This window comes from Sander lucioperca, chromosome 6 (genome assembly GCF_008315115.2).
Source record: "Sander lucioperca isolate FBNREF2018 chromosome 6, SLUC_FBN_1.2, whole genome shotgun sequence".
NCBI classification, from domain to species: Eukaryota; Metazoa; Chordata; class Actinopteri; order Perciformes; family Percidae; genus Sander; species Sander lucioperca.
Window position 1 is genome coordinate 33,303,313 of NC_050178.1, and position 15,921 is coordinate 33,319,233.

Consider the following 15,921-nt stretch of genomic DNA (forward strand, 5'->3'; position numbering starts at 1 on the left):
CCACATGATTCCGTGACTGCACTATGCAGGCTGCAGTACACAAAAAGACTTTGTCCAAGTGGCGATTTTAGACCCTTTTTATGGGGGCAAGCTCCCCTAAATTTCATCTCAACCCCCTTAAAAATTATAATAAACAATTTTTTTAAACAGGTTTAATATCCTGTGTCGCAGTAACCAATGCTATGCACCTGTAACCCAGTCAAGGAAAGTTTTATTTTTTATTTAGTTATTGTTTACATCTCATTATCATTTCATTTGATTCTGGTAGTCCATAAAGGGACTTTCGTAGTTTTTTCATATGTTCAATATTTAGTTTGTCCATATGCAATCATTACAAAAAAACAAACAAAAAACAGCTGTAAAACCATAAATATCAGAACTTAAACTCCTAGGCCCAATAAATTTAAGAATGTTAGTACATAGTAGTGGTGTGACAATTCCCTCTCTGCTTCCTGTTTCTATGTAACCTTTTCAGATTTCAGTTTTCTATGTTTTTATTGTTTATATGTTATATTGTTTTATTCTTGGTTCTTGATGTAAAGCACTTTGGATACCTGCTGGTTGCTGTAAAGTGCTATAATAATAAATGTTGATTGATTGATTGATTGATTGATTGATTGATTGATTGATAATATTGTGTGTAAAAACAGCTTTTTGTGCTCAAAAATAGTACAAGTTCCGTTACATAATAGATGTGATGAGTGTTGGTGGAGAGGCAGGGTCGCACGTGAACGGGATTCCCCTACTGTGCTATCTGTGCTATATCCAGAGCTTAACAAGATGTTTCGGGCTGACGAAAAGTAACATTGACAGCATGGCTACAGCTATGCACTGACACTCCCCCACAGACACACATACAACAGAGAGCCTCTTGTAGTATAGCAGCTATCCCAGCTACACACAGGTACTCACACAGTAACTCTCTCAAAGGACCATAAATGGGTATTGAAGTGCACCTGCATATCACTGCAGCAAGGTGAGAAGTTAAACCCCTGGAGGTCAGCAAAGTAAAATATTTTTAGGGAGTGTTAAGTTACTCTTTAACCATGCTAATAATAATTTGGCGTAACTGACTTACAGGATTACAGGGCTTTGTTTGATTCCACATTTTTTTGGCATTTTGCCTTTATTTGACAGCCGCTAGTGTAGAAGGACAATTATGTTTACATAACTTGTTTGAGGACAGGTCTCTTTGCTGCTCCTAGTACTCTACTGAGGTTGTGTTGGCCAATAATACTTAGCAAAAGAACAGCCCTACCTGGCACATATCCTACTGTACACTCTGTCTGAATACTTAAGTCCATACCAGAGCTTACTATCAGTAATTTCCTGATATATAAATGAATCAACAAATCTATTGTATTGTACACTATAACATACACAGTTAATATTTCTTAGAACAATTATGTTTTTCAACTACCAGCATATTAGATTGAGACCGGTTTTCTACACTGCGCCTGAGTTACATAACAGTTGTCACACTTCACCTGCACTTCAACTCTGATGGAAAACGGCTTCTGGACCAGGAAAAAAAAAAACTCAATCAGCATAAGCGTAAAATCACCCCTAAAAGTATTTTCTCACCAAATCTAGAGAGAAGCACTTTACTGCACAGGAGAATGAACATAGTTCTGTGATCTTGCATAGTAATGCCAAAAAAATTAGGAGACATTCTTCATCTAATCAAGAAGCTCCATAGGGAGCACCAACTGCATTAACATGACACATAACAAATGCTGTAGGAGGTGGAAATCATCATCAAATGTGACCCAAGCCTAACCGGTCCGGTATGCTAGGGGGTCCTGTCAGAAAAGGTTATTTAAAAGTCCCTAGTGAGTCACCTGTTTGGCTTGCTTGTTCAGTCTGAGGTTTGGGCATGTTAACCTGGAGCCGCATCAACACCCACCACCTCTTACCGATATGATTATAGATGTGACGGTTTACAACAAAATCAGCAAACATGAAAGAATTAAGCATAATTTTACATGAAAATAAACTCAAGTGAAATGCTTGTTATATTAATTATGTTTTGTGTACTTGATTGGATTAACAGCCTGTCTTACAATCATTAGCTGTAAACTTAAACAGTGTATTTTGTGAGAAGTGCGAATGAGAGTTTTATGATGGAAAGATCTTTACATATGGGTACCACTATGCTTTATTCACATATGCATAAGCATTTTCGCACAAACACAACAGAGTCCTCCACAGTCCCTCAGCTATATTTGAATGAAAGCCCACACAGCCATCTGCTTTGAACAAGTAAACACACAAGCAGGAGGATCATCTGGCAGTAGAAATACATATGAATTCCATTAAATTATGATCCATTATACATTATATATTCACAGTGGAACAGGTCTGTAAAAAATCTGTGGCCACTTCGATGCATTGAGAATTTGCATTGTGGGGTGAGTAAGTAGCTGTTATTGGAACATTGAACGTGTGCATATGCACAGAAATATATTTTGACTGTAATACACACACAGAGAGAAATTGGCAGCGATACACAGAACAAAAACAGTAGTCCAGAGTTGCAATTATTCATAGATGCACACAGGGTAATATACAATAGACACAAGCATTAACATTAACTTAAAAACCATAACCATGTGTGATTATGAGGAGTTTTTTCCTGTTGGTATCAGTGAGCTGGGTGGGTTTTATGATTGCTTCTGCACAGGAGGAGCAGAATGTCTACTTTATATTGTCCAATGTGTTATTGTCACTGTCTTTTCCTTGATTCCGCCTTTGAAAGCAATCTAGCTCAGCTTTTCAAAACATAAGGCTGGCACTGTTTTGTATTTCTGTTATTATCAACTGATCGCATAAAAAGACCTCAACCAACAATGAGTCAGTCAATTCCTCAATACTTTCTGACTTTCCTAAGTAAATCCTTCAAATATATTGTTTCAATATAAAAAAAAGCTTCAGTAATTTCCTAAAACAGCTGGCCACTGTAGTTTATAGCAAACATTACTCAAATAGGAGTGAATTTGTCATTTGTTTGGGACTATTTTCAACCATGGATTTGTTGTTGAAACAAGTATTTAAAGCAGCAGATAGTGGTTTATTTTTAATTTTTTTATCTTGCACGGCAGCTGGATTCTCGCGATATCACAAGAGAAATCGCAGTATCACATATCTACGGTGGCCGACAGGGGCAAACGCACTGCAACTCAGCATTTAGCAAACGCGCTGCAAATACACACAACACAACAAAATACACAAACGCGCTGCAAATACAGAAACAATGCAAAAAGAAAAGCACACAAACTCCGAAAACAGAAACAATGCAAAAAGAAAAACACACAATCCCCGAAAAACAAATGCACCAAAAAAAAACGGTGCATCCAGATTACACAACAGAAGTTCTCCAGGCCTCTAGGGGGAGCACTAAGTGGAACAGCTTGATTTTCAACCCCATAGGGAGAGAGCGCTCAGCCTTTTTATTACCACGAGTTTACAGACACGTCTCTGCTGATTGAGTATCACCTGTGACCTGAGCCAATAAACTAGAGACACACCCACCAAACGAGAGAAAACATATCTCAAACATAGACTTAACATTTACAGTCTATGATCTCAAAGCAGTTGCACACCGTTTCACAATGGTGCACACCGTTCTGAGATTGAACGTGCCCCAGCTCTCTCTCTCTCTCTCTCTCTCTCTCTCTCTCGGCCGCAGGTCGGAGCCGAACCAAGGGCGGCGAGGACTGAGCCTCGTACGTGGGGCGAACACTCTACCACGTGAGCTATTCAGGCACCCCACATTTCACAATGTTTGCAGCGGACAGACAGATTTTAGTTTCAGTCACTTTACTCATGCGCTATCATTAAATGTTTTTATTATTATTATTATACCAGCAGAACAATGTAATAAATAGACAAACAGACCAGTCAGATAATAAGTAGAGAGAGTGGACAGTAATGCTGCTCAGACTGAATAAAGGCTCAGTAAGAGCTGGCTTAAAACCTTCCCAGTGTGCTGTTTAGTCCCCAAAGTGTCAACATATTAATCATTACATTGTGAGGGCCTATTTTTGTTGGATGGAGTGTCCAATTAGAGAATATTTCCCTGGCATTTTTAGAAAAGACAAATACAAGACCTGAACCGTCTTAAGTAGAGCCTCACCCGACACACAAACACACAATTACGACAAACACACAGTAAGCACAGCAAGAACTTTATTGGCCATAAGTCATTTCCTTGTGTGTGTGTGTGTGTGTGTGTGTGTGTGTGTGTGTGTGTGTGTGTGTATACACTCACCTCTCTCCACTGTTTGGTTTCAACACCTTGCGTATAGAGCACGCATACTGTGAAAAGGTACCATATAAAGACAGGAAGAGATGAAATATTGTGAAAGAAAGAGAAAATGAGGGGCAAAAAGAGAGACAAGGGGAGATACAATCAGAGAAATTCATCAGATTCCAAAATGGGAAATCAATATGAGGAGTTTTAGCAGTACAGTGAACAAACAGACATGGCACTCCGAGCAAAAGAAAGATTTCCCAAATAACAGGGCAACATATCCACAAAAAACAGAAGAGCGAAAAGAGAGAAAAAAAACAAAATTGGAGCAGGACAGAATGCTTTTTTTTTAGGATTAGAGTACCTACACAGTGATGACAGATGAGTACAGACAAACAATCAAACACAGAGTCTCTGTGATGTACTCACATGGATCTGACTTGGAGAATGTGTCTTTATCCAGCAGATTTCTGAAAAATGAAGAAAGAGAGAATAAAAACAATTGGTACTCAGTGACAAGGAACATCTTGTTCATGCTGACATGTTATCATGAGAGATCTGAAGTGGTCAATTCAAGACCTCTTTTTTTGTAAAATTGCTCAATTCTGTAGACCTTTCATACATCCATGTACTCTTAATAAAATGCTATGTTTTATTTGAAATAATTTAAAATAACTATTGTCCTTGTAGAAAAAAAAATTCGGTAACTCTCTGGGGTCATTTTTGTTGCATCACATTTCTTGTTTTTTTTTCAATCATCACTGCTACTACTCTGATTGTAGATTCACAGGAAACAAACACAACTTTACTCTGTTAAGTGACTTTCAAGCCCTCACCCCTCTCCCTTTCAGAGACTTTTCACAACCACACCTGGCATCAAGGAAGGAAATAGACAGAAACAGTAGTAGGTGGCAGTGTAACTTAAAATAAAACACAAGAGGAAGACAAACTATGGCCCTCCACCCCCTCAACATTAATCTTTAATAGTGCTGTTCTGCCGTCTGATCATTTGTTCAAGTTAAGAATAGTGGTCTCAAAATAATTCCAAAACAAGATAATAAAGTACTAAAACTTTACTTTCATACTAGTAATGTTACCTCTACTTTAAAGGCCCTGCAAACCTGCACAGGTGTATTCAATCATTCTGACTTTCATTAGACCTATGCTGAGTTTGAAGTTGGGCGGAGATGTTATTATACCACAAATCCTTCAAATAAAAAAACAAAGTAGGTTGTTTATTCATGTGTGTCTCTAGAACAACACAGAAGTGTATTCTGACCTGATCCCCCCCCCCCCCCCGACATGGGCCTTCCTAAACAGTTACAAATCACTGTTGAAAAATACATCTGTTTTATAATGTGACAACGCTATGGTTAAGGTTTGCTTAGGTTGTCCCACCCTAACAAGTGTAACAAAACTAATCAATGGGTCAGAGAGATGTCAATCAAGCACAGGGGGTGCACACCCACACTTGTGGAAACAGGTCTCAACTGTCAAATACCTGTCTGTGTAACATGGCTGTCAGAACTATTCTGTGATTAAGTACACTAAATTGTCCAGTAAAGGAAAAAGGCTAACTGAAATACTATGATGACTACCCTACAGTTTTGGTGCACTTTCAAATCAAGGTCTGATCATTATACCCATTTGGTTCTACTTTGTAGTTTTATTCAATATGTGCTACCTAAAGGTATTTTTACCGTGTGGCAGGAGATAATAGCATAGATCAAGTTCTGTATGTAAAAGAGATAAGAGAGCACGTAAACATGAAACAACAGCCGTAAAATGTCTGAGCCAATGGTCTTTGTAAGGTGCACCAACACAAATGCTCATTGATACATTCACTGACTACAAAATGAGCTGCATAAAAGCACAGCAAATTGTTGGGTTTGGTATCTCGTACAATAGCTGCCTGATTACCAGCATGTCTGTGTGTTTACTAAATGCTCATCTTTCTCTGCCCTCCAAACACCCACCAAGCCTCCCTCTTTGTGATAGCAATCAGAGTGTAACCTCACACTCTTCATATTAAAGTAAAAATAGTGTCAGGGTAACACACTTTTCTGTTTGTTTTGAACTGTGAATTTGCATCCTGTGGATTATAGAGGCCAAGTGTAAAAAAAAAGTTAGCCTAAATTGTAATTAGTAGCCTACCATTAATTCCCAGACTAATGTTTTTTATTAGTAACTGGTAACTATAGGTGTTTTGGGACCAAACTGTTCTGGGGACTCCCTGACAGGAACTGCCCACTGGAGAGCTCTACTGAGAACTAGCCTACATACCCTCAAGGGTCTTTTTTTCAATTTATATTTGCACCGACAATAGAAACACTGAAGTGAAGCCAGCCGGCGATTGGTATAAATAAAATTGCGTTGCATTTCCTTCTCGCGTATGTTCAGTGAAGCCTGGACCGTAACAAGCTGTTGTTTCTGTTGTTTTCTTGTTGCTGACAGTTTTTTAAAGATGGCTGTTGTCGTTGCTGCATTGGCTCATGTGTTTAATCAATCACCGTACACTAATGTCACTCAAGGTTCCTCTTGTGCTGGGAGTGTACCTACTCTGAAACAGGAGATAAAAAAGTCCCTCAAACCGGCATTAGAAGAACTACAGTACAAACGTTACAATTCTTGCGGTGCGGAACACAATAAAAAAGGCGGTTCTTAGAACTATTAAATAGTTCTGGTCCGAAAATGTCATGACAGATAAAGCCAGTAGTTATAATTTCAGCAGGTACCCCAGCACAGACCACATTTTAAATGAATCCTCTGAACCTGAAGCTTGATTAGTGTCTGCAGCATTGATTTACAGCAAAGGTTGGAGACAGAAAATTATAGGCTTGTGTAATGTGAGGAGGAAGTACAAAAAGGTCATTGTCAAGGGTCTCGTTAAAACTGTGTGCTTCTCTGCCCTTCTGTCTTACTCCATCATCCATCTTTTTTCACCTAATCTGTGTCTCCCAAATTTTTCTTTTTTCTATATGCTTACATGTACTACATGAAATAAGGGACAAGACAGGACAATTAGCTTAACCATATTACCCATAGATCTTTATATAGCATAAGTTCACATGGATAGAGGAATATCATCTATATATTTTGTGATTTATTTAAGTTATTTTTGAAAATGTGTACATTAATCTCTACTACCATGCAGATTCCGAATGTAATGTTTTTTTCTTTTTTCAGAAGGCAGATCAACCAATCAGCTTGCTTGATGCATCCACTCCACATACTGTTAAGATTTTGGAGGTGTGACACATTGGCTTCTCTGCGAGCCTCTGCAACTAACAATGACCCATAAAATCCTTCTCTGTGTAGACCCTCAATTACATTTACGTGTATCTTTGAAGATGTTAGATTGAGTTTGATTTTTTTTAACTCTAATGACAATGTTATTGTTAAGCTTTCAAATTATAAGTTACTCTTAAGTAAATACCCCACTTTGCGAATTAATGTGTTCTTTGGAGTCAAGGGTTATATAGACAAACTTAGAGTTAATAAGTTAATAAAGGTTAAAAAGATATTGTGAATTTCCAGCCCGTCCTCACCCAGAAAACAAGCAGCTCATGAGGACCAACAATTACGTTTATGGTTAGGGAGCAACCTCTCGTGGCTCTAGTAATTATCGCGAGAGCAGACGAGGAAGTGAGGTGACAAAGTATAAGAGAGCCAAATTCTGCATAATGAGGCAGTTTTACGGACCCTAGACTGTGACGCAATGACATCCATGAAGTCACGTTATGTCCTTATTTTACGTGACTCATTTTAAGCCGATCCCTGATGTTGTACCAACCCTAACTTAGTATTTTTGTTGCCTAACCCAGTACAGACCAAAGATTTGCGACGAGAAGAGTTGAAACTTGCAACTCCTTGCAACACACCAGTCTGCAGCTTTCTGAAACCTGCCGGTTCACACCAATGCGACGAGACAAGACGGTGTATCATCTCCATAGCAATGACTCTTTGTACTTCCGTTCTAACTTCCGTCTTCCAGGCTTTTTGTAGCTGAATATATCATTTGTTGCGTCTAAATCTGAATGTGGATAACGTTAGTGATAGTGAGCTGATTGCTACAGTTACATTTGTAGTGATGAATCGGCGTAAACATGTTTTTATTTCTCCAAATGCACATGTGATCTGATCACTCAGGACGGTTCTTAATGCCAGGTAAAAACGGGGTCTGCCATTTCAACCAGTTAACAGTTTGTAACAGAAATAAAATGAATTATGGATAATTTTATTTCTATAGTTTGTTGCTGACTTCACAAGATGACTTCTCTATTGGCTGTTTAAACAGGTGATGTCCCATACATCTGAGCTGAGGCGGGCCAGTTCAGACCTCTGCAATTTTTCTCTGCGACGTTCTAAAACAGTTTTGCGAATCTTTGGTCTGAACTCGGCTTAAACTTAACTAGTTCCGTTTCAGAATGTTTAGCAGTAGCAGTAAAACTGCACATATTACAATAACTGTATACAGTGTTCCAACACAGCAACCAATTGATTCTTTGGAAAATAATTCACCCAATGCTCTCCTTTATATATTTCTTTTATAAAGCACTTTCCTCTTCTCTTCCTGAGCCTTTTTTATTTGCATTTTCTAACCTCTGCCCTTGTTTCGTGTGTTGGTGTAACACCTCCATCATGCTTGCTTGACCTTTTCATTATGCCTGCCAGAGGCTTCTGTGGACCCAACACTATTACCCACCTTGTTTTCTTTTGCTTGCTCAGTCACTACAGTGACATGAGAGCCCTCACTCGAGATGCCAAAAGCCCACTGGCATCTCTTGATTCTTGTATTGGTTTTTATTTCTTGTTTCATTTACCTCAGCAATCTTTCCTGTCATAAATCTTCGGCTGTTCTTTCATCGGCCTCAATCTATTTTGATCTTTCCTCGGCTTCTGTATTTCTTCCTACCTCCCTTTTATTGTTTTCAAGAGCAAGTTGAGCAAGACATCTCACGTTCAAAGTTAGAAAGACGATACTTGCGGATGTTCTGTGAAGTGTTGCAGCATTTGAATTTGTAGGTGCAGAGTCCAAGGTTTCAGGCACACACTGCGCTGACTTTAAAAGTAATTTCATCCTAATAAGAAAAATATTGCATGGCTAAAACTCCAGTAGAAGAAAGGAAATTTGAAAAAAAAAAAAACATCTTGCCATTTTTCAGTTTATCATGCTGTTATGCAACATGTTGTTTTTAATAATTGGATGCATTGTTTGCTTTAATTTATTAAGCCCTTCTCCAAATACACATTCAGTTATATCTACCAACCCATCCTAACTCTTAAAGGGTACATTAGCACACAACTAGATGCAGCAATTACTTCTTCTCCATTGTTATAGTTTGAGTGTAAACCCTCAAGTAAATACAACATTACACATTATAAATATTGTGAACTGTCATGTAGTATCAGGATCTCCGAAGCTATGAAACCAGTCAATGTTTGCCGATGGGGGTGTAAAGATTCCCCATAATGGAAATGTAATGTGAACCAATCAGATTTGATCCAAATTCAGTAAGAAAGTTATCAAAATCAGTTCAATTCCATTCATAAAAGGAAGCAGTTGTATCATATAACAAATAAGAAACAGTGTACATGTAAGGATAATTTTCTCTTTTCCTTTAAAAAGAGAGAACTGTGGAGGCTGTGGAGGAGGTTGCTATTTTTCTCACTTCATCTAAAAATGATACATTCCTTCTAATATAGATAGTGTAGGAGTATGACATTTAATTTGTTCTATTTTTATTTTAGCTGTTAGCTCTGAGTGCATCAGATCGTGTTTCCTATAGCCTGTCTTCACAAATTAATAGAAACCAAACCAATGTGTAGTCTATAAAGGTTGTCACCGAGTTCCTTTACATTTTTCTTGTGTCTGACTCTATACAGAGCAAATAAGTAAATGTCAAAGACAATTGTACTGTATAGGAGCTGACTCAAACACCTGTGTCTGTGTTGAAGAAGTTAATTAAAGACATGTCTTGGATTGTCTCCTGAGTATGCTACATACAGAGACTTGTTGAGTATCCAAAGATCTGCTGTTTGCTATATTTGACTTCATTTAGGAGTTCTCTCCCTTAATTTCTCATTGAAAATTGAAGACCTACAGTAATTATGATCCTGTACAAGTATAACTAATATAGTCATAGGAAGTTCATAGGTGTTAGTTATTAATGGTTGTTTTAATATTTTGATGATAATATATTTATGAAGTTGTGAAATTTGTTTCCTATTATTTTAGTACAAATTTAGTAGAAATATAACCATAAAAGTATTTTCTTTTGTATTTTTCACATTACTCTTGATCCTCCCTAACCCATTCGGTATTTGCTTCTGTGAAAGTGAGTAATGACACTAATATAAACCATTGTGCACTGGTTAGTTGCCTTGCTCAGTAGAACATCAGCAATATTCACAGTGGACACTTAACATTTGCATTTTTCTGTAGTGTGCATGTGCAGACATTATCACCCAAGCATGCAAACATCCAACCAATTTTTATAGTATTGCCTCCCTTTCTCTCTGTCTTTCCTAATTTAGTTCATGTCTGCACACTGGTCCGAAATGAATCAGCCCATATGTCATCCACCACTACCTCCTCTCTATCTTTGTAATTTCCACATCCTGTTTATCTGTCGGCTGTGAATTATCCCTCTAATGCTTATGTTAAACATAGCCTCAAATAGCTTTTATCCCTGTGCCACTGCTCTTTATTTTCAAAAATTCCCTCAATCAATGCATATATTTTTTTAGATGTGACCAGCAGCCGGTTTGAATCACTCCCAGTCGACAAATACATGCCGAAGATCATGGGTTCAAATCTAAAAAAAAAACTGCATATAGTGTCAATGTGTGAGAAAACAGTTTGATCTCTGCCCAGTATGCATTATTGAAGCAAACATTTTCACTCATGATTAATAGTGTTATTTTGATGTGATAAAAGATTTTCTGGAAACAAAGTCTCTCTCATGTTGCAGCTAAGGCAATATTGATGTAGTCTGACTCTTTCTATCCTATGAAAACATTTAGGCCAAGAGCAACTTTATTTCAGGATTGATATATTCGTGATCTCATGTTAGCTTTTTATTAGATGCCATCTTTTATAGTCAGAGCGTGAAGATCGCCAGCAAAGTTGTATACGTATTGCGGTTTGGTCCTCCTGTTGGCATCTTTCCAGAAAGGTAATTGGTGAGGAAGATGGATTAATACTTTGGAACCAATAACCTAAACATGATTTTCTGTAGAGCATGATAGATGAGCAGCCTATGTTTCTATGGTGATGAAAAAATAAGTCTTTTCTATGAAGGTAAACAACCAGGTTTAAGCCCATAGATGCACAATAAGCGACTAAACTAACTTTGTGAGACAGACCCCTGAACAAATTGTTGAATGTTGTCTTAAATTGTGTACAGTAGTTTAAAGGGTTCAGTGTGTAGAATTGAATGGCATCTAGCGGTGAGGTTGCAGATTGCAAACAACTGAAACTTCTCCCGTGTTCCAAGCGTGTAGGTGAAGTAACGTGGCTGACACGAAAATGGCCCTACTGTAGAAAGAACTTTTGGTTAATTTGGTTCATTACATTGTATCATTGACGTATGCTACATATGTTGCAAAAATCAAATAAATAATCGCCATTATGTCAAAGGAAAGCTAGGCATATATATCTCTAAATGAAAGGCTTTTACATAATCATAAAAACAAACATCAAAAGGAGAGACACTTGGTTTATGTCCATTAGCAAACAATGCATTAGAAACAAAACAAAAAAGACTACAAAATTACAGCTTAATTACACATCATTGTAATTACAACAGCATTAAAACAAGTGGAAAGGCCAACAGAATATAAATGTACTTGTTCACTATGAGGGGGTCATTTTCTGCTGCTGTTGAATAATTAAAAGCATTTGGTGCCATTAAATTATTAAAAGCTTCTACTTTTTGACATGTACACTTTCAGACCTTTGCTCTAGACCTCAGACTAAACCAATTTCATATCAACACACCTACTCTCAAGTGCATGATAATTGCAGTCAGAAAATACAAATACACATAAATGATAATTGTCCTTTGGTTTTACATATTATAAATAAAATGGAGGATTTAATCATTGTCATAAATTGAGCTGTGTGCAGTGTGAATTTAGCCAACTTTCTTCTCTGTCTAAAAATATGAGAGATGAATGAATGCAAGATAAAATGGAGGATCAGCCATTTGTAAGTCGCAAATATTCCTAGTATGCCTGCATTTCAAAAAGGTAAAAACATAACAAGATATTAGTATTGCTACTGAAAGAAAAAGTAATCTTGGTGTCAGAGCGGGGAAGGTTCCATACACAGTGTGTGTGAATACGGATCATTTCACCACCTGTGCAATCTATTGTATATCAGTACAATAGCCCTGCACTGCCCAGACTTTTAATGTGAAAATTCTGGAAGTGTTGCGTTTTATTCATTAAAGCTTAACGTCGTTCTGGGAAAAAAGCGAAGTGAAGCCCCTGATATGACTAATTCAATTGGTCCTGTGGCAATTAACATTATACTTAATTTACCCTGTGAGCTGTATTTTTTTTTTTTTAACCTTATTTGCATTATTTGTTCGTGCTGGCAACACCCTTGGCTATTTTTTTAAACTTGGCCATTATCTGAATGCTGGCTTTTATGAGAACTTACAGTACTTCAAAGTTTAGCCAAAATGTAACAAGCTAATAAATTGGCATCCGGGAGGCGATTGAGTAAGGATACACCAGTTTAATCCTCATGACAACCATCCATGTACAGTACAGCACATGGATGAACATATATATGTGTATGAGGCACTGCATTATCTAAGGCCACTTCCACACATACCAAAACGATCTTTTTTTTACCCGTCTTCCCTGGATTCGTTTCAAGAATGTTTGCATCCATACGGATCCAGTTGTAAATGACTCAACGCGCTACTTCATATTCCAGGCCTATAGGTGGCGCTGTTTCTGCTACAGAAATTCACCAAAAAACGGAGAAGAAGAACATCGTTACTTCCATGGTTCAAAATTAACTTTTTGGTCCACCAGCCAAATGGCTGGTGAATGTTCCATTTTACCAGCCACTCAGATTACCATTGCTTTTTTGGCTAGTGAGTGAAGCAAATTTACGAGCCATTTGCATATTTTACCAGCATTTGGCTGGTAGATGGTGCTAATTCTGAACCCTGGTTACTTCCCCTTCCCATCATAACATGACTAGCTAGACTAACGTTCTCTTAACACTAGAAGTGCCGGAATTCCATAACTACTAGAACTGCCGTGAGCGGTCATTTTGACCGCCAGATTCCAAACTCTATAATCTCTCATGATAAATACCTAATTGCGAAATTGTATTATGTATTGTGTTAAGATATCTTTTATTGTATTATGATATCTTTAGAAAAACGTAATAACACCGAAATGTACATTTTAACGAGTTTAATTATACAATTGAGTAGTAATACGTGTTTCAATAATTCATATCATGGCATAGTAAACCGTAATTATTTCATACCTTCATATCCCGAAAAATGTGGTGTGGAAATTCATTCAACTTAACTCATAACAGCCAAATAACAACTAAAAGTATGTTATTTGAACATTTAGCTATAACCTAACCTGGCACTGCCTCTGTTTTGGTGTCTGCTGCGGTGCGCAGCACTGCTCGGACCGTGTGCCGCTGCCCTTTTTTCCTCCTTTTTTCTTTGCCTTTTGTGTAATGTATATAAAAACAATTTTAAATTAAAATACAGATTATTTTAGGAAAAGTCAGGCAGCAGCAGGATTGTATTTTTGTATTCAGCAAAGTTATTACACATATAAATTTCAAAACGGTCAAAATGACCGACATGGCCATTCTAGTGTTAATACATCCATGGACTATAATAACTTTCACCACTCCTCATTTCGCTTCCACTTTATAAACAGCTAACCATAGCAGCTAATGTTAACGTTACGTCGCTGCTTCAGCAGCTTTAGCGATGTTTAACATTAGCTACATAACGTTAGCAATATATATATATATACAATATATGTAGAATCCAGGAACGGCAGAGCAGAGAGAAATGTCAGGGAGCAGAGACAAACTATTTAGCTAGATGAAGTGAGCTGGTTTGACCACTGAGATGGGATATGCTCGCTTAGCTTCACTGCAGTGAGTGAATTTGTATGTGGCCATGCACTAGAGGTCGAGGAGTGTGGCGATGACATCATCGATACGATAAATATCCGGCTTCGCCGTCCAAACGAAGCCAAAAGAGAGCCGTTTTCGAATTTTTTCACCCTGGGACCCGGTTTCAAAAAAGTGCGTTTTCAGGCAGTGCGTTTACTGAATTCGTGTGGACGAGGGGCCCAAACAATGCTAAAAATGTGCGTTTGCACCAAAAAACGTCTCCGTGTGGATGGCCCCTAAAGCTTCAAACACCATCACTCAGCTCAATCTGAGTGTTCTCCAATCTAGGTCTGCTGAAACAAAAGCTCATCAAAGCGATTATTTTATCACCCTGTGTCAAGTTCAACCCCCACAGCATATGCCTTCCTAAACACCGGCCCCAAGTCAACAATGGTCATCCAACATTTCATTAGGTGAGGTGCTCATCTTCAACAATATACAGACACTTCAGACTTTGAAAATGGTCTTAAAGAGTGTATGTCATCAGGGTTGCAGACTGTGGTAATTACTGTAAAATACAGTCCTCTTTTACTAATGGTGAAATCTCCTGATCCTTTTCCACAAAGCTGTGAACAGAAAAGAAAGACACATTTAAAATTAGAAAATGTTTGATAAATTTGAAAAGATCACTCCACCATTTCACCAGAAGATGATGCAATTAAACCTTAAAGTTACAATCTCAAATAATTTGTTTTGTTTTCTATGGAAATAAGCGGTAATTGCAGGTGTGTTTTTGGATCTTACTTTCACTTTCACTTGTGTTTTAAGTGTCTAGTCATCGCTCTTTTCTTTTCTTTTCTTTCCTTGTTTAGCCATAGTAACCATTTACTCGCAAGGCAAGCAGAGACCGGAAAAACAGTACGCTGCTTCACACACAAGTGAGTTGAAGAGCGAGTCTGTTGCAATAGCCGTACCCTACGCCGTACCCTACGCCGTACCCTACGCCGTACCCTACGCCGTAACCTACGCCGTAACCTACGCCGTAACCTACGCCGTAACCTACGCCGTAACCTACGCCGTAACCTACAACGTAACCTGACGTGCACCTCTCAAATAATTTAACTACACGTCACGGCAACGTAGACCACATCAACTGTGATTGGTCCGCTTGGTAGCATCGCATTTCCCACTACTCATTTCTGGGTTCTCCTTCTCCATAAACAACATGTAAACAAGGAGAGCATTAACTTTTCCTGCTACAGATTTCCGACAGTGTCAGAAAGCACAGGGAAGACAATTTGTTTCTCTCACGATGCCTCTGGAGTTGGTACTCGTTCCAAAGCTAATCGCCGTCACTCTCTCACTCGCTCTACCACACACTCCCCACGCACACACACATGCCGGTCCTGCTATTCTGTTAAAGGTCCAATATGTAATATATTTACTGTAATAAATCCAAAAATGACCCCAATGCGTCATCAGATATTAAGGAAACATGCTAAGTTGAAACACTATCTTTTCTGACAACAATGCTAATGTCAGTATTTTCTCCTTT

At 38.1% G+C, this 15,921-nt stretch overlaps 1 protein-coding gene across 2 annotated transcripts in view; it reads right to left on the minus strand.

Moving 5' to 3' along the window:
* cpne5b (copine Vb) overlaps positions 1 to 15,921 on the minus strand; it is a 137,552-nt gene that overhangs the window by 101,499 nt on the left and 20,132 nt on the right. For both annotated transcript variants that reach the window (XM_036002200.1, XM_031323866.2), the window contains exons 2-3: positions 4,682 to 4,722; positions 4,271 to 4,317 (exon numbers count right to left, since the gene is read on the minus strand). In XM_036002200.1, the coding sequence (XP_035858093.1) occupies positions 4,271 to 4,317; positions 4,682 to 4,722 (88 nt within the window). The remainder of the gene's footprint in view (positions 1 to 4,270; positions 4,318 to 4,681; positions 4,723 to 15,921) is intronic.